Source organism: Ailuropoda melanoleuca, chromosome 6 (genome assembly GCF_002007445.2).
Source record: "Ailuropoda melanoleuca isolate Jingjing chromosome 6, ASM200744v2, whole genome shotgun sequence".
Classification (NCBI taxonomy): Eukaryota; Metazoa; Chordata; class Mammalia; order Carnivora; family Ursidae; genus Ailuropoda; species Ailuropoda melanoleuca.
The window spans coordinates 32862901-32880989 of record NC_048223.1 but is presented as its reverse complement, the minus strand read 5'-3'; the positions used below and the strand labels follow the sequence as shown (position 1 = coordinate 32880989).

General features: G+C 38.9%; 1 protein-coding gene across 2 annotated transcripts in view; it reads left to right on the top strand.

Annotated features, from left to right (window-relative positions):
- Positions 1-19: 19 nt before the first annotated feature.
- The window catches only part of DYNC1LI1 (dynein cytoplasmic 1 light intermediate chain 1), a 46938-nt gene continuing 28868 nt past the window's right edge, over positions 20-18089 (top strand). The window contains exons 1-2 of one of the 2 annotated variants that reach the window (XM_034662129.1): positions 20-281; positions 461-534. In XM_034662129.1, coding sequence (XP_034518020.1) covers positions 136-281; positions 461-534 — 220 coding nt within the window. In that variant the 5' untranslated portion in view covers positions 20-135. The remainder of the gene's footprint in view (positions 282-460; positions 535-18089) is intronic. The other variant, XM_034662128.1, reaches the window with a different exon arrangement.

Sequence of the window (18089 nt, the reverse complement as noted above, 5' to 3'; positions counted from 1 at the left end):
GCGCCCGCGGCTCCGCCCCCGCAGACCCCGCCCCGCTCCCGTGTGTTGAATGCTCCATATCCGGGTTCCCGCCGCCGCTACCGCCGCCGCCTCGCTCATTCAGCGTTGCCGGGAGTGGTGTGATTCCCGACCAAGATGGCGGCTGTGGGCCGAGTCGGCTCCTTCGGTTCCTCCCCGCCCGGATTAGCCTCGACTTACACAGGGGGCCCCTTGGCTAACGAACTAACATCGGGCAACGGCGGCGCCGCAGCGGGCGACGACGAGGACGGACAGAACCTTTGGTAACGACCCCACCCTTCCCTGGGTCCCCGCTGACACTCCCGGCCCTGCGGACACCTCGGGATCCCGTGCCGAGGCCACTGCGTTCTCGGCAGCCCCCGCCCAAGCTCGCCGAGGCCGGGTCCGTCCCTCCCGCGGGCCCCGGTCCCCGGCCTTAGCGTGCGCCTTTGCTCCCCGCTAGGTCCTGCATCCTTAGCGAGGTCTCCACCCGCTCGCGCTCCAAGCTCCCCGCGGGGAAGAATGTACTGCTGCTGGGTAAGTGTCCCCTGCCTCGCTCCGCCCCGCCCGGCCCCCACCCCGGCCCGGGTCAGGGTCCGCCCGCCCGCTCGCTTTGTGTGGACAGCCGGGCCTGGCCCCGCCCAGCCGCCGGACCTGTCGCTGACAGCTGGGGGAGAAAGGGAACGGGGACCCCGGCCCCGGTACCTGTGGGGACCCGCCCTCCCCAGAGCCCTTCCTCTCCTGGATGTGGAGGTGGCCCTGACAGTCTCCCATGGGAAGGACAGAAAGCGGTAGCCCATCTGAGGGATTCTAGAGGCTTGGGGTTTGCCTAGAAAAAAGGGACGGTTTTTCTTTCATAACAAAAATTGGTAGCAGGAGGCTCTTTGCAAGAGCTCCAGTGCAAATGGCATGACATTAATATTTAATAGCTGACTCTTTGTATAATTGACAGAGAAGCTAGAAATTGAGACCTGGTAAGCGTGATAAATGTTCTTATTTGATTCAGCTTTTTTGGGTACAATGTACTCGTGTTGCAAATGCCTCTTTAACTGTCACTTACAATTCTGAAATTTGGAAAGGACAGTAGAACACCTTACTAGCCCAGCCCCTTCAGCCGAATGATTGTAATAAGGAGAAATGGTCTAATGTCTCAGTTCTCCTGTTCTGTAGCTCCTGTGCTCTCTGGAAGTTAAGTATTTTGTTTCTTTACTGATTCTGAGGGTGGGCATATTGGACATTGAGTGAGAATAAATCACAGATTCACAGTTTTGCAGACTTAGCTCCTGAGTCATTTACAGAAGACATTCTTTCATATTCTTTAAATGTGAGATGTTGACATTTGCTTATAAAATGATGGTTAAACTGTAAAAACTTAGGTATTGGTGTCTCAAGACTATTTTTATGTACATCTAAAAGCAGGAAAGGAAACAAGTCAAATGCTACATGACAGGGTCTGCTTTTAATAAAAATGTTTAGATAGAGACAGATTACTTTTTTTTCCCAAATTGCTGCCAATCTAGAATATATATGATTCTTGATGTTCTTTATTACATGGAGCTAGTTGAAAAATTAGTTTTTATCTTATTTTTAATGGGATTGAAAGTACCTACTGCATGTTAACCTGAGTTCAGTCACAGTCTTATGACCTTAAACAAGTTCCTTGATATCTATAAATACCTTAGTTTCTTTTTCTTCAAAGTGGGTGTTATAGAAATAATGACACCTCCCTTCTAGAGTTATGGAGAGGACTTGATGAGATAATACTTGTAAAGTGATAACAGCACGGTGACTTTTTGTGATGGATTTCTCTTAACTGAATTAGAAAGTGTTTTATAAGAATTCTCTTTTTGAAAATTGAATTAGTGTCCACATAAGTGGTATTCATAGGGCAGAGATGGATTAGGATCCAAATGCAAAAAAAAAAAAAAAATCCCAGAAAATGTTCTAAGTTTACTAATTTATTATTTTTTTTAAAGATTTTATTTTTATTTATTCGACAGAGATAGAGACAGCCAGCGAGAGAGGGAACACAAGCAGGGGGAGTGGGAGAGGAAGAAGCAGGCTCATAGCGGAAGAGCCTGATGTGGGGCTCGATCCCATAATGCCAGGATCACGCCCTGAGCTGAAGGCAGACGCTTAACCGCTATGCCACCCAGGCGCCCCTAAGTTTACTAATTTAAACAAATTACTATTAATTGCTAAATTAAAATGGACTTAATGTGACCTCATTGAAGTGGATTTTTTTTTAATGACTCTAAGTTAAATAAGACTTCTTTTCGATTACTGCCATTGTAAGGTTCCTGACTTTGTTTTCATTTTTCTAAGTTCCTCTCAATTATTTCTGTGCATTAGATATTACTTAGATTGTTCTGGTTGTAGTGAAACAAAAGTGACAGTTTTGTTCATTTTTGATGTCCCTAATATGCTGAGCTTGTACCATGCTTTTTTTTAACCCTTTTTTTAACCTGCCTTTGACACTGGATCAGTGTATGTGACTGAGTGTACTTAGAGGCCCCAGACACTTCTATCCTTCCATACTTAAAATAGATTAAATTTCCTTCTTTATGAGCTTAATAGTGTGTAAGGCTCCATCTAGTATCAAGTTGTACAAGCTTGAAATTTAAAATTTTTCTTTGGGTACTATTGGGATTTTCATCAAAGTCCTTTTCAGCTTTGGAAGAACAGATTTTTTTACTGATTACATAAATAGGATTAATTTTTAAAAATATCTCTCAAGATTTCTTAAAGACATTTTACCATCACATTTTATAGCAGCATTCAGTCTGTGCTGGTAGAGGGAAGAAATATATAAATAGGTATTGTGGTTTTCTTTGTTATGAGTTTGAGTGTGTAGGAGGATGCTTGGCCTTAATGTGTCTTTCATGAATTATGGTGATCTCTGCAGTCCTGTATTTAAAAAACAAAATCTGAGACTGTAATAAGGTTTTACATTTCCAGAAACAAGTTGATCAAGGCTTGCTTATGTACGCCAACACAGATTGCAGTTTAACCTTAGTGTGCCACATGGCCTTCCCTCCCACTGCCTATGGGAGAAGAGGGTGAGGACCAGCAGTGTATACATGTGTAGGAGCCATTCTCAAAGCATTTTCATATAAATCTTAGTTTATCTCCCATCCTGCCGCCCTTCTTTCACCACCTCCAAATCTGAGAGGTAGATGTTAGCACCAATTTATAGATGAGATAATGAATTTTAAAGACCTGTTAAGTGAGTTTTCCAAGGTCACACAGTTATTAAGACCCTGTGTTCTGTGACTGGCATGGCTTTCCAACTTGATGCAAGTCCTCGCAAGAGAGAGAGTGCCTCGTATTCTTCCTACTGCGTAACTTTTTAAAAAGGCTATTGTTGAGTAAAAATACTAGTAATTATTTTAAAATCCAAATATTTGTTGGATTCTAGAATGCAGCTTACTGAGGGCACCACTGTGGCCATGGCACTTGTGTTAAGCAGTCATTTAATCTACCTAGGCCTGACCTGCAGTGAAATCCAGAAACACTCTGACATTAGTGCTTACCCATTTTCTTTCTTGAAAGATTTTGAGAATGGGCTTCAGTAAAGTTTATTTTTAATATTAAAGGTAAAAATTCTCGTGCACATATTTTAAGTAGGGTTTAACTTATCAATTGCCCTTTGAAGAACTATTTTTTTCCTCTTTACCCTTTGTATTTAATCAACTTTTACTACAATGATTGTAATTATATTTTAATAGTTGCTTTTTAAAGGGCACTTTCTCCATATCTTGGTTACTTTCCTCTGTTTTGTTAAGAAAACTCCCTAAAGAAAAAACAGTAGTAGTACCTAACACTTACAGAGCACTTACATGTACCAGCCATGTAAGGATTGTTTACAGAATTTGATTATCCCCTTAAAAATCAGGAAACAAACACAGAGCTGTTAAGTAACTTGCTGTAGAGTTATACATCCAGAGTCAACATCAGGAGTCTAAATTGTGTAGATTACCTCCAGTCAGTATTCTTTTTTTTTTTTTTTTTTACGATTTTATTTATTTATTTGAGAGAGAGAGAGAGAATGAGTGAGCATGAGGGGGGGAGGGTCAGAGGGAGAAGCAGACTCCCCGCTGAGCAGGGAGCCTGATGTGGGACTCAATCCTGAGACTCCAGGATCATGACCTAAGCTAAAGGTAGTCACTTAACCGACTGAGCCACCCAGGCGCCCTGAGAGCCAGTATTCTTAACCTATACACTGGACTGTCTCCCTAAAGGAAAAGAGAGCTCTCTTTGTAGGAAAAGTAAGGTGTTTAACAGTTTATATGAAGGAATTTCATCTGATTCTCCTGATGTATCTGTTTCATTGCAAAAAATCCCATCGATTTAGATTAAATGAATTCATTGCTTACTAAGATTCATATGTAATCTTAGCCTCTAGCATAGTGCTTGGCTTATAAATAGAACATCAGTATAACTTTCTGATTGGGGGCCAACATAAATTAATGAAAACTGGTTGGCCCTCTGGTAAATCTCATAAGCCTCATCTTTCTCATCTCTAAATTAAGATATTTGGATTTAGTGATCTCTGAAGTCTTACCTGATCCCACATTCTTTAATTTGTTTAAATTCTAAATCTTGTAGGTTGTTAAATATTTTTAAAGAAATATTTTGAGGACATATTTCAGTGAGACTGAAATTAAGAAAGTATTTCCTTGTAGATGTGGGCTGTTTGACTCTACTCAGAGAAGAAATCTAGAGTCTGTATTTTTCCCTGAAGGCACTAGTCCAGGATTGTATACAGCCAACAAAGCCCCACAAAATGCTGAGCATCTTCAGGAAGTATGTTTGAAATAGTCTTTCTTATTCAGGAATAAAACTAGCTTCTATTATGCTTGAATTATTGATAGGAAACCTCAAGATATATAGCGGAACTAGAGATCTGTTCACAGAAGTAACTTCTATGTGAGGACCGACTTTGAAAATAATGAGACTGTTCACTCTGAAACTGTTAACTTGTGAGGAGCTGGGATTAAAGATCATCAAGTTTCCATGACTTCTGGAAAACACAGATTTTTATCAGTGGAAGTATGTTAGTGCAGTTTTCTGGAACGATTGGTTATCGGAATATGCTACAGGGAATAGAATGTTAACCACATATTTGATATGGATATGGATGATACTGGATTGATAATTTTCAAAGAATTAACAGAATTACTTTCTGCATGTTACGTCTTGCCACTATTAAAAATATATCATGTATAGAGTGTTTTGAGACTCCAGTGACATACTGGTATTTTACAATGGTCAGTCAGTGACCTATTATTATGTAAAGGGCCAGATAGTAAATAATTTAGGCTTTGTGAGCTCTATGGTCTCTGTTGTAAATACTCATCTCTGCCCTTGTAGCCCCCAAACAACCATAGACAATACATAGATGAATGGGTGTGGCGTTGTTTAACAAAACTTTATTTGCAAAAACAGGTAGCAGACCAGATTTGTGTGCTGGTTTGTGGACCCTTTAGGGTATTATGGGCATCAGTCGTATCAGTAAGCACAGATGCCAGTTAATAGAGTTTTCTGACTAATGGAGTATGATGTTTGGTACGTAATAGGGGCTCAGTAAATAAATGCTGAATGAATGGTGACGAGCTTTTACTTAAAATATCATTGTTATTCCAGCCAGCGGTATAGTCTGAACATAGGTTTAAGAGGTGTTAAGAGGAGTTCATGTATTTCTTCCAGCGCTGAGAAAGAGCTCGAGCCTGCGTGAACAAGGGCACAGCTTGAGTTAGGAAAAAGAAAGGACCCAGTAAGTGAGTGACCATGGACTAATCTTTTTGGGCCTTATTTTACTTGTAAAATCAGGGAGTAGCTGTTAGACCTCACAGGTTATCTCTTTATTCGTTTGCTCATCAAACATTTATTAGAACTTGCTGTGCATACAATGCTTTGCTGAGTCGTCTGTGGAAAACAGCAATAAATAAGACTCCGTCCCTGCCCTCTAGGAGCTTATATAAACTCTTGTGGGAAAAGACTCAAAGTAGGAAAATCAAATGCCAGTATAAAATAATTGCGAAATAGGTCACATAAGATTTTGCAGAAAAGGTAGTATCGGAGTACAATTGTGCTAAGTAATGTGGGGAGGAGGAGAACACGGCTGCAGACTAACGGAGCAAGTTGCAAACTAAATGCCTAGCGGAAAGGCCAGGGCCACTCAGGTGAAGTGGGATCCTTACCTAGAGGCACCAAGGTCTGGGAGTCAGCCCTTCCTACCATTTGAAGCTGTGGCATTGTGGGCGAATTACAACCTCCTGATCTGTTAACTGAGATTCTTTCATACTTACTGGGATTAAAAGAACTTAAAGAAGTTATGTCTTAAAGCACTTTCCTCTCAAAATTGGAAGTCACTATTTTAAATTGTAAAGTAATACATGTTTCTTGTCAGAAAGGAAATATTATGAAGATAGGAAAATGAAAATAACACATGATCCCACCACCTAGAGATACCAGTGTTCATTTTTTCTATGTTTCTGTAGTTGTTTTTTAAACAGATAGGCTCATACCTTATATACTATTTTGAAATCAGATTTTTTTTTTTTTACTCCATCAGGGTTGGGTGTTTTTTTTTTTCCATGACATAGATGTGGATTCCTCCTTTTAGTGACTGAATAATATATATAGTTATGCCATGATTATAACTGGTGGGTAAACAGATTATTATTGTTGTATCTGAGTTTCCACTTTGCCCAATATTATCCCATTATCTTTGGGATAAATTCCTGTAAGTTGAATGGCTGGATCAAAAGTGTGTATCTTTAGGGTCTTTCTATATATTACAAAACAGTCTCTTAGGAAAGTTGTTCCATTTTACATTCCTACTGTCAGTATATGAGAGTACTTGTTTACCTAGCACCTTTACTAACACTAAGGATTATTCACTTTAGTCTTTATGTGTCTGGTAGATAGGTTAAAAGTTGACAACCTGGGGCGCCTGGGTGGCACAGCGGTTAAGCGTCTGCCTTCGGCTCAGGGCGTGATCCTGGCATTATGGGATCTAGCCCCACATCAGGCTCTTCCGCTATGAGCCTGCTTCTTCCTCTCCCACTCCCCCTGCTTGTGTTCCCTCTCTCGCTGGCTGTCTCTCACTCTGTCAAATAAATAAATAAAATCTTAAAAAAAAAAAAAAAGTTGACAACCTAATTTAAAGACAGTTGAACTGTAGAATATATACCATATTTGTTGTTTAAAAACTCTTAGTGTAACTTTGACCTCCTGGAGGATAGGAACTGTTAATAACTGTTGGGATTAGCATTTATTGGCTGTGGTAAATCTTTTTCGAATTAAACTCAGTGGTTTTCAGTTCATGTCTAGTTAGTCTGCGAGAGTGAGGGAAATGATGAAGGATAGATTCTGTTTTTTAATATGGATTACTGAATGATGATATTCAAAGGTAGAGCTTTGGCCATCAGATGGGATAGGAACATCATGTGTTATGCCTGTTGCTTGGGTGTTCTGCTTTATTATATAGCATGTTCATTTTTTTTACAGAAGAGGGTTTGAGCCCCTGGTTACACAGCTGAAGTGGGATTCAAAATTGAGTTTGTCTAACTTTCCACTCTACAGTTACTCCTTGACATATTAGAGGCATGTAGTCTTCAACAGCCATGCATACATGTTTACTTAGAACCACTGGGTGCAGATGCTACAGCTGATTAACAGCCTCTCCCTGTTCTTGCCAGCTGAGGCAAGGGAGGAGATGCTCTTTGTGATATGGGGAGCAGACCAAAAGCCCCCACCCTGCCTGGGTCATCCAGATAACCTATGGAAGGCCACATAGCAGGTATGAGTCCAAAAGTAGTTCCAGTGAAGACCCCTCATGGCTCTTGTCACCAGAGCTTTCAGATAAAATAGGATGATTTCTTTTACATCATGCCAGGCCAAATAAAAAATATCAACTTCAAAATGTTGGTATCTCACTTGGATAAAGAAGGAACATGGAAGGCTAGAATTCTTTCTGTTCTGATTATCCTGATGCTTCAGGCCATAATGAATCTAATATAGCTGTGGAGATGTGAATCAAAGCTCGACATAGAGAGCAGGTATCAGGCATCCAAACCTGTGCAGTGCGAGAAGAGCAGTGTCTCAGCCTTCCACCACAGCAGGAGAGGAACTGGGGAGAAAGAGGAGGCAGTGCACTGCTTAATTCTATCTTTTGTCATCCCTGTTTATCGTGAGTGAAGACTGGAAGCTGCTCCAAGTACAGGGGCAATGTCTATAGTGTTTAGGAGCATTGCTGGATTCTAAGCCTGACCCTTCTTTAGCAAATTGCCTCATCTTTCAGATTATACTATTTACCTTTTAGGATTATCATGTGGATTATAGGAGAAATGTTTGTAAAACACTTCTAACAGTGACATATACTGGAAGTGTTGAAGATAGCTATTATTAATGTATTATGTGAGTACTTAAGTGTTTTGCTTTGACAGTTCATTTTCTTGGGATTCTTGGGGGTTTTTTTTTCAGATTTTATTTATTTATTTATTTATTTATTTATTTATTTATTTATGAGAGAGAGAGAGAGAGAAAGAGAACAGAGATAGCGACAGAGAACAGGATCAGGGAGCAGAGGGAGAATCAGGCTCCCAGCAGAGCAGGGAGCCTAATGTGGGGCTCAATACCAGGACCCTGAGATCATGACCTAAGCCGAAGGCAGATGCTTAACTGACTGAGCCACCCAGGCACCCGTGATTCTTATTTTTATATTATCTTTTTAAAACACTGTTGATGGGCGCCTGGGTGGCTCAGTTGGTTAAGCGACTGCCTTCAGCTTAGGTCATGATCCTGGAGTCCCAGGATTGAGTCCGCATCAGGCTCCCTCCTCAGCAAGAGTCTGCTTCTCCCTCTGACCATCCCCCATCTTGTGCTCTCTCTCTCTCTTATTATCTGTCAAATAAATAAATAAAATCTTTTTAAAAAATTAAATTAAACACTGTTGATGTCTTATAGAAGGATTTTATTTCTGGTGTATCACTAACCAAGAAGTAATGAGTTGATAATAGTTATAGAATTTTAAGTCCACCACCGTAAATTTTGTCTGCTTTTACCCCCCTCTACTTAGAAGATGGGGAGCACATGGAAATACTTGACTTGTCCAGGTTTATACAGCTAATTGTGATATTGTTACAGTTAGAAATCACATCTTCTGAATCTTCCTATTTCTAAATCTGTTAATTAAATTGTCATTATAAAGTTTATGGACATTACCTCTGGTGTTGAATTAGAGATCTGTTGGGGTGATAAAACAGTATCATGAGCACACCTTTATCCCTATAGTGTCTTGGTCAAGTTTACAGAGACTTTCTTTTGTAATCAATTTTGTTTTTAAACTTGACCTGAAAAGAAGTAAGAATTGATGGTTGTTATTGCTTAATGCTAAAACTGAAGTTCTTTTGGGACACCGGACTGGCTCAGTTGGTAGAGCATGTGGCTCTTGATCTCAGGGTTATAGGTTTGAGTCCCACATTAGATGTAGAGATTACTTAAAAATAAAATCTTTTTAAAAATTAAAATAAAATTGAAGTTCTTTTAAGTGCGTGGATCTTAGACTTGGCTTACAGAGAGTGACTTATTTGAACAGCGCTCAGACAAATAATTTAGAATACAGGCTTACTTGCTTTGGGGAATTTCACTGTCATCTGATCAACAAGTCTTTCCTCCTTTGGTCCATACACTAGGACAAGGTTTGGCCTGTGGACTATTTTTGTATGGCCAGCAAGCCAAGAATGGGGTTGGTTGGTTTGTATTTTTAAAGATTTGGGGTTTAAAAAAATCAAAGATGAATATGTGACAGAGACCTTATGTGAACTGCAAAGCCTAAAATATTTACTATTTAGTCCTTTACATAAAAAGTTTCCTGGCACCTGGATGAGGATATGAAAATAGCCCTATTAGAATATAATTTAATCTATGAAATATTTGTTTGTTTTAAAAACATCTGTAAACTATGCCCTCTTTAAGAAAATCTAATATAAAATGAAAATTTAGATAAAATATTTAGAGAATAACTTCAGCATCATTAAAGGGTTCTTTGTAGAAGGACTTTCTTTTTTTTCTTTTTTTTTTTTTTTTAAAGATTTTATTTATTTATTTGACAGAGATAGAGACAGCCAGAGAGAGAGGGAACACAAGCAGAGGGAGTGGGAGAGGAAGAAGCAGGCTCACAGCAGAGGAGCCCGATGTGGGGCTCGATCCCATAACGCCGGGATCACGCCCTGAGCCGAAGGCAGACGCTTAACCGCTGTGCCACCCAGGTGCCCCAAGAAGGACTTTCATCTTAGTTTCTTTAAACAGAACTCTCAGTACTTGTGTAAGTGTATGTTTACAGATCATTAGCTATTTGGCTGGCACACTTAAAGCTAGTATGTCTGTTTCACTGCCAGCTGAAGGCTGAGGAACTGAAAATAATGCTTTCTTTTTTTTTTTTTTAAAGATTTTATTTATTTATTTAACAGAGATAGAGACAGGCAGCGAGAGAGGGAACACAAGCAGGGGGAGTGGGAGAGGAAGAAGCAGGCTCATAGTGGAGGAGCCTGATGTGGGGCCCGATCCCATAACGCTGGGATCACGCCCTGAGCCGAAGGCAGACGCTTAACCGCTATGCCACCCAGGTGCCCCATGAAGATAAAGCTTTCTTAGAGTTTATACATGACAGGTAGATGAATTCTTTCAGCATTTTTTGAAACCACACAGGCCTCATTGCCCTACTTGCCACTTTAAAGATATATTAATTGCATAGAATGAAGTATATCTGTAGTTATTTTTCTTTTATTTTACTGCTGAAACCATTAGGTTCTGTGTTTTTTCAAAAATAACTTGGAATTTAGTGATTTTTGTTTCCTGAATGGTTTGGTCATTAGAGATGGTTTTTATTTTGTTTATTTTTCTCCATGCTCTACATGGTTCTTTGTGGTTTTGGTAACATAGGAGAATTTTAAGATGTCATTCTAAGTGATTCTAAGAAGTGTTTATGTGATTTTAAGTCTGTATCATTGATTGATGTACTGTAATGCCCCTTAGTGTTGTAAAAGTCACCCAAATATTCCTGTATTTCTGGAGTTTTTTTTTGTCTTGCCTCCTTTTATTTATGTATTTGGCGTTGAATACTTTCTTTTTTTTTTTAATTTTACTTTTTGACACCCTTCGCCCACCCTCCCATCCCCCGCAACCACCAGTCTGTTATCTATAAGCTTGAGTTTTTTTGGATTCCACACATAAGAGAGATCATACTGCATTTGTCTTTGTCTGATTTATTTCACTTAGCATAGTGCCCTCACAGTCCATCTGTGTTGTCACAAACGACAAGATTTCATTCTTTCTTACGGCTGAATAGTGTGTATCTCACATCATCTTTTATCCATTCATCAATCGGACACATAGATTGTTTTCTTATCTGGGCTATTATAAGTAATGCTGCAATGAACATGAGGGTACATGTATCTTTTCAAGTTAGTGTTTTCATTTTCTTTCAGTAAGTACCCAGAAGCAGAGTTGCTGGATCATATGGTCAAAATATGTTCAAACTTTTTAATTTTGGGGGAAACCTTACACTGTTTTCTTCAATGGCTGCACCAATTTACACTCCTACCAACAGGACACAGAGGTTCCCTTTTCTCCATATCTGCTCCAGCATTTGTTTTTTCTTGTCTTTTTGATATTAGACATTCTAACAGATATGAGGTGATGTCTCACTGTGGTTTTGATTTGCATTTCCCTGATGGTGAGTGATGTTGAGCATCTTTTCATGTGTCTGTTGGCCATCTTTAGGTCTTTGACAAAATGTCTGTTCTTGTCTTCTGCCCATTTTTTAATTGTATTGTTTGGCTTTTTGCTAGTTGAATTGTATGAATTCTTTATGTATGTTGCATTTAACTCCTGATCAGATATATGATTTGCAAATATTTTCTTCCATTCAGTAGGTTGCCTTTTTATTTTGTTGATGGTTTCCTTTTTTGTGCAGAAGCTTTTTAGTTTGATGTAGTCCCACTTGTTTATTTTTGCTTTTGTTGCTTTTGGAGTCAGATTTTTAAAAATCATTGTCAAGACCTCTGTCAGGGAGCTTACCACCTGTGTTTACTTCTAGGAACTTTATGGTTTCAGATCTTATGTTCAAGTCTTCAGTCCATTTTGAGTTAATTTCTGTGTATGGTATAAGATAGTGGTCTAGTTTTATTTTGCATATGGCTGTCTAATTTTCCCAACATCATTTATTGAGGAGACTGTCCTTCACCTATTGTATATTCTTGACTCCTTTGTCATAAATTAATTGACCATATATGCTTGGGTTTATTTTGGGGCTCTCTGTACTGTTCCATTGGTATATGTGTCTGTTTTTATGCCAATACCATACTGTTTTAATGACTGTAACTTGTAATAGAATTTGAAATCAGGGAGCATGATGCCTCCAGCTTTGTTCTTCTTTCTCAAGATTGCTTTGATGTATCCAGAGTCTTCTGTGGTTCCATACACAGTTTAGGATTGTTCGTTCTATTTCTGTGAAAAATGCCACTGGAATTTTGATAGGGATGGAATTGAATCTGTAGATTACTTTGGGTGTGAAGCCACAAAAGCCCCATTGCCCTCCTTGCCGCTTTAAAGGTATGTTAATTGCTTAGAATTAAGTATGTATATAGCTATTTTTCTTTTATTTTAGTTTTCAAACTATTAGGTTCTATTTTGTTTTCTAAAAATAACTTGGAATTTAGTGACTTCTGTTTCTTGAATGGTTTGGCCAGTAAAGATGGTTTTTAAATGTCTGTCAATGCCAAATACAGGTATCCTGCATTTAAATATTTTTTAATCCTTCTAATTGCATAATTGAATAAAGAGAAGGAGTTCATGATGGACTTTTTAATATGTCAAACATAGTTCATCTTGGCTATGGCAAGGCATCTGAGTACTGACAACTCAGCAAGCTTTTCTAAGTTTGGTGAAAGAGGTGTGTATTATGAGTTACACAATTAATTGATCTGTTATTGAGAGGTAGCCACTTGAGTTTTATAGATATGAATGGATTTTAATCTATTTTTATAGGTTGTGGATAAAGGTCCAGGACAAGTAATTACAGAGGAAGTATAGTTACGAAAATAGAGACTGTAGTTGTGATTAAGAGATAATGAACGTTGGTAAAGGATCTTCTGACTATATTGGGTAGTATAGGGTGAATGTGTGCCTCCCAAATTAATATGTGGAAATCCTACCCCACAGTGTGATGGCATTAGGACCTGCGGTCTTTCCTAGATGATTAGGTCATGAGGACAGAGGCCTCAGGAATGGTTTTGGGGCCCTTATAAAAGAGACACCAGAGAGCTCTCTCAACCCTCTACCATGTGAGGACACAGTGAGAAGACACCTGTTTATGATCCTGGAAACAAGCCCTCATTAGACGTCAGATTTGCCAATGCCTTCATCTTGAACTTCCCAGTCTCCAGAACTGTGAGAAATAAATTCTGTGTTTAAAAGCCATCTAGCCTATGGCGTTTTTGTTTTAACAGCCCAAAAAGACTAAGACAACATGGTTTCTGTTTTTGTTGAGCAAGCAGGGACAGTGTCTGTTAAGAATAGGATAATTTCTTATCCTTAAGTATCTTAAAAGCAAGGACTTTATATCCTGCTTACTGTTAAGAGAACTTGCCCAAAGAATATTTGTTGATTGAAGGGGGGCAGGCTTGGCAGACTTACATTCTGCTGAAGAAAACCCATAAATGAGCTGACACGCTACACCACAGTGTCTTCAGTGTACAGTATGTTGTTGGGAGTGTGAGGGAGAGCGCTTAACCAGACTTAGGGAGGCAAAGAAAGCTTCCTGAGGGAACCTAAACTGAGACCAGGATAAGCTGCGGCTCTCCCACATGTGAGGGGAAGGAAGAATATTCCAGAAAGAAATGACAGCATGTGTGAAGATTCAAGAGTTGGGAGAGAGCACCCTCTTAGTGCTCTGCGAGAAGTTGTGAATGGCTGGAGCCTAGCACGTGGGTTCTGGGATGTGGTGGGAGAGGGGCAGAAAAATTAGGTGCTATTGTAAGGAACATTGCGTTTTATAGTTTATACTTTATGGCAAGAGCAGCAGGAAGACCCCGAGGGTTTTTCCTGACATCTTATGAAACTTACAAATATGTTAAAGGAATTTTACAGTGAATACTCATATACCCAAACCTAGATTCTACCATTAAACTTAATTATGTTTGCTTTATCACATAAGCAGTTCACTGTTCCACCCCTTTTTTTTTTTATGCATTACAAAGTAAGTTGCTGATACTAGTTTGCTTCACTCTAAATACTTCAGCTTTTGTGTATCATTAACCAGAATACCCTGAAGGGTCTTAAGAGGGAGAAGTGGCATGAGGAGATTGTTGGAGGAAGATCACTCTGCTGCAGGATGAGGAATGGGATGGTGTGTGGTACGAATTTAGTGGATGCTCACTTTTGAGGAGCATGTTTGTATACTGAGAAGAGAGCCAGGCAGAGGCCATGGGTTAAGTGCCTAAAAACATAAAAAGAGAAAAAAATAGTCTGACGAATAATGTGATTAGAAGATGTATAGAACAGTAGAACAAGACTACATCTTTGTAATACCAACAGCGTTTTTCGCAGAACTAGAATAAACAATCCTAAAATTTGTATGGAACCACAAAAGACAAATAGCCAAAGCAATCTTGAAAAAGAAAGACAACACTGGAGGTATCACAATTCTGGACTTAAGTTATATTACAAAGCTGTAGTAATCAAGACAGTATGGTACTGGTGCAAAAATAGATGTATAGATCAATGGAACAGAATAGGATACCCAGAAATAAACCTGTAACTGTATAGTCAATTAATCTTTGACAAAGCAGGAAAGAATATGCAATGGGAAAAAAGTCTCTTCAACAAATGGTGTTGGGAAAACTGGAAAGCAACATTCAAAAGAATGAAACTGGACCACTTTCTTAAACCATATAAAAAAATGAACTCAAAATGGATTAAAGACCTAAATGTGAGACCTGAAACCATAAAAATCCTACAGGCAGTAATGTCTCTGATATTGGCCATAGCAACATTTTTCTAGATATATTTCTTAACGTAAGGGAAATAAAAGCAAAAATAAACTTTGGGACCACTGCAAAATAAAAAGCTTCTGCACAGTGAAGGAAATAATCAACAAAACTAAAAGGCAACCTGCTGAGTGGGAGAAAATATTTGCAAATGACATATCTGGTAAAGGGTTAGTATCCAAAATATATAAAGAACTGATAGAGGGGCGCCTGGGTGGCACAGTGGTTGAGCGTCTGCCTTCGGCTCAGGGCGTGATCCCGGCGTTATGGGATCGAGCCCCACATCAGACTCCTCCGCTATGAGCCTGCTTCTTCCTCTCCCACTCCCCCTGCTTGTGTTCCCTCTCTCGCTGGCTCTCCTGTCAAATAAATAAATAAAATCTATTAAAAAAAAAAAAAAGAACTGATACAACTCAACACCCAAAAAATAAAAAAAATAATCCAATTGAAAAGTGGGCAGAAGATCCAAAAAAAAAAAAAAAAGGAAAGAAAGAAAGAAAAATGGCCCAAAGACATAAACAGACATTTCTCCAAACAAGACTTAGAAATGACCAAACAGAGACATAACTGGTCATCAGGGAAATGCAAATCAAAACTACAATGAGATGAGATATCATCTCACACTTCTTAGAATGGCTAAAATCAAGGACACAAGAAACAACAAGTGTTGGCAAGGATGTGGAGAAAAAGGAACCCTCCTGCACTGTTGGTAGGAATGCACACTGGTGCAGGCACTGTGGAAAACAGTATGGAGGTTCCTCAGAAAGTTAAAAATGGAACTACCTTACCTTCTAGTAATCACAGTAGTGGGTATTTACCCAAAAATACAAAAGCACGAATTCAAAGAAATACACCCCTGTGTTTATCGCAGCATTATTTACAATAGCCAAACTATGGAAGCAATGGATAAAGAAGATGTGGTATATATATACACACACACTGGAATATTATTCAGCCATAAAAGAATGAATCTTGCCATGTGCAACAACATGAATGGAGCTAGAGAGTATAATGCTAAGCAAAGTCAGTCAGTCAGAGAAAGACAAATACCATACAATTTCATTCCTATGTGGAATTTAAGAAACCAAACAAGCAAAGGGAAAAAACGAGAGAGAGACAAACCAAGAAACAGATTCTTAACTATGGAGAACAAACAGGTGGTTACCAGAGGGGAGGTAGGGAGGATGGGTGAAATAGATGAAGGGGACTAAGAGTACACATGAATCATGATAAGTACTGACTAATGTATAGAATTGTTGAATCACTCTATTGTACACCTGAAACTAATAACACTGTGTGTTAACTAGTGTGAAATTAAAGAACTTAATAAAAAATATTAGTAGCAAGAAATTATGTGATTTAAACTTGGCGTAAGTTATAGGGCACCTGGGTGGCTCAGTCAGTTAAGCATCTGCCTTCAGCTCAGGTCATGATCCCGGGGGTCCTGGGATCGGGGTTCTGGGATCGAGCCCTGCTTTGGGCTCCCTCCTCTGCTTCTTGCTCTACCCCTCCCTCTGCTGGTGTGCTAGAGAGCTCTCTCTCTCTCTCTGAAAGAAATAAAATCTTTAAAAAAAATAAACTTGGCACAAGTTTAAAAACTTTAAAACTAGGCTAGCTATTCAGTGTTTTGGTAGGGATTTTTTTAATATTGTAAATCTGTTTAAATACTACATATTATTGTCTCTTGAGCTTAGTTATTAGCGATATCATGTTAAAAATACTTATAATAAAGGTGAGTTTCTTAGATCTAAGGACTTATTCGTAGAGAATATTCATGAGTTCTCTGAAAATTTAAAAATTGTTTTCATTTTCATGTTAAACTTTAAAAAAAAGATTACGTCTTGGATTTTCTGAATGACCATCTTTAGATCTAAATGCTCCACAAGATTGCAGTACTCACTTCTGCATAGGTGTTCATAGACCCGCTAGTGACAGGCTGAGGCCAAGTAATGCAGACAGAACAGAGAGAGGACACACACATCTGTCAAACACGAAAGAAAGTATCCCAGAACAGGCAGTACTATATTCAGTTGTATTGGCCAGACTGGTTCTTTTTATGAACTGTTTTCCAACACTTCAGAGCAATAAGTATCACCTTAAACAGGCAATAAAAAACTTGTCATTAAATAAGTACTTCTTTTTCAGTGCTATTTTTTGCAGTATACTATTAAAATGGACCAACAAAATAACAGATTGGGTTGAAAATAGTAGTAGTATGATAATGACAATGATTGTCCCCATGATGATCCATCATGCTTAAAATGGAAATAATAAAGTTAACTAGTGAAAAATATATAAATGCTTCTATTAAACCCAACACTGGCATTTAATTTAAGCAAAACATCATTTGTTATATTGATTGCTAATTTGAATTTTTCAACTCTTATCATTTTTATGGCATTTAATTTATAGTATTTTCAAGTAGTTGTTTAAGAACTGTACACAAGTAGAATTTAAGGCATTTCTATCTAGTCACTTCAGTATGCAGGAGCACTGGACATAATAAGAATAATTTCAATCACCGTGTGAGGAGATCCATGAAAACTTTTTTATCTTTTAAAGAGTCTGAATAGGCAAAGCAGAGGATTTTTAGGGCAGTGAAACTGTTCTGTATGATACTGTAATGGCAGCTACATGTCATTATACGTTTGTCAGAACCCATATAATGTACAACACCAAGTATGAACCCTCACGTGAACAACAGACTTTGGGTAATAATGACGTGTCAACGTGAGTTCAGTGACTGTAATAAATGTACTACCGTGTCAAGAGTCAGGGAGGTTGTATGGATGTGGAGACGGGATATTCATAAATTCTCTGAATTTCTCACTCAATTTTGCTGTGAACCTAAAACTCCACTAAAAAATAGAGTTTATTGGGGCACCTAAGAGACTCAGTTGTTTGAGTGTCTGACTCTTGATTTTGGCTCGGGTCGTGAAATCAAGCCCCGCATTGGGCTCTGCGCTGAGCATGGAGTGTGCTTATGATTCTCTCTCTCCCTCTCCCTCCTCCGCCACCACTTGCACATATGTGCTG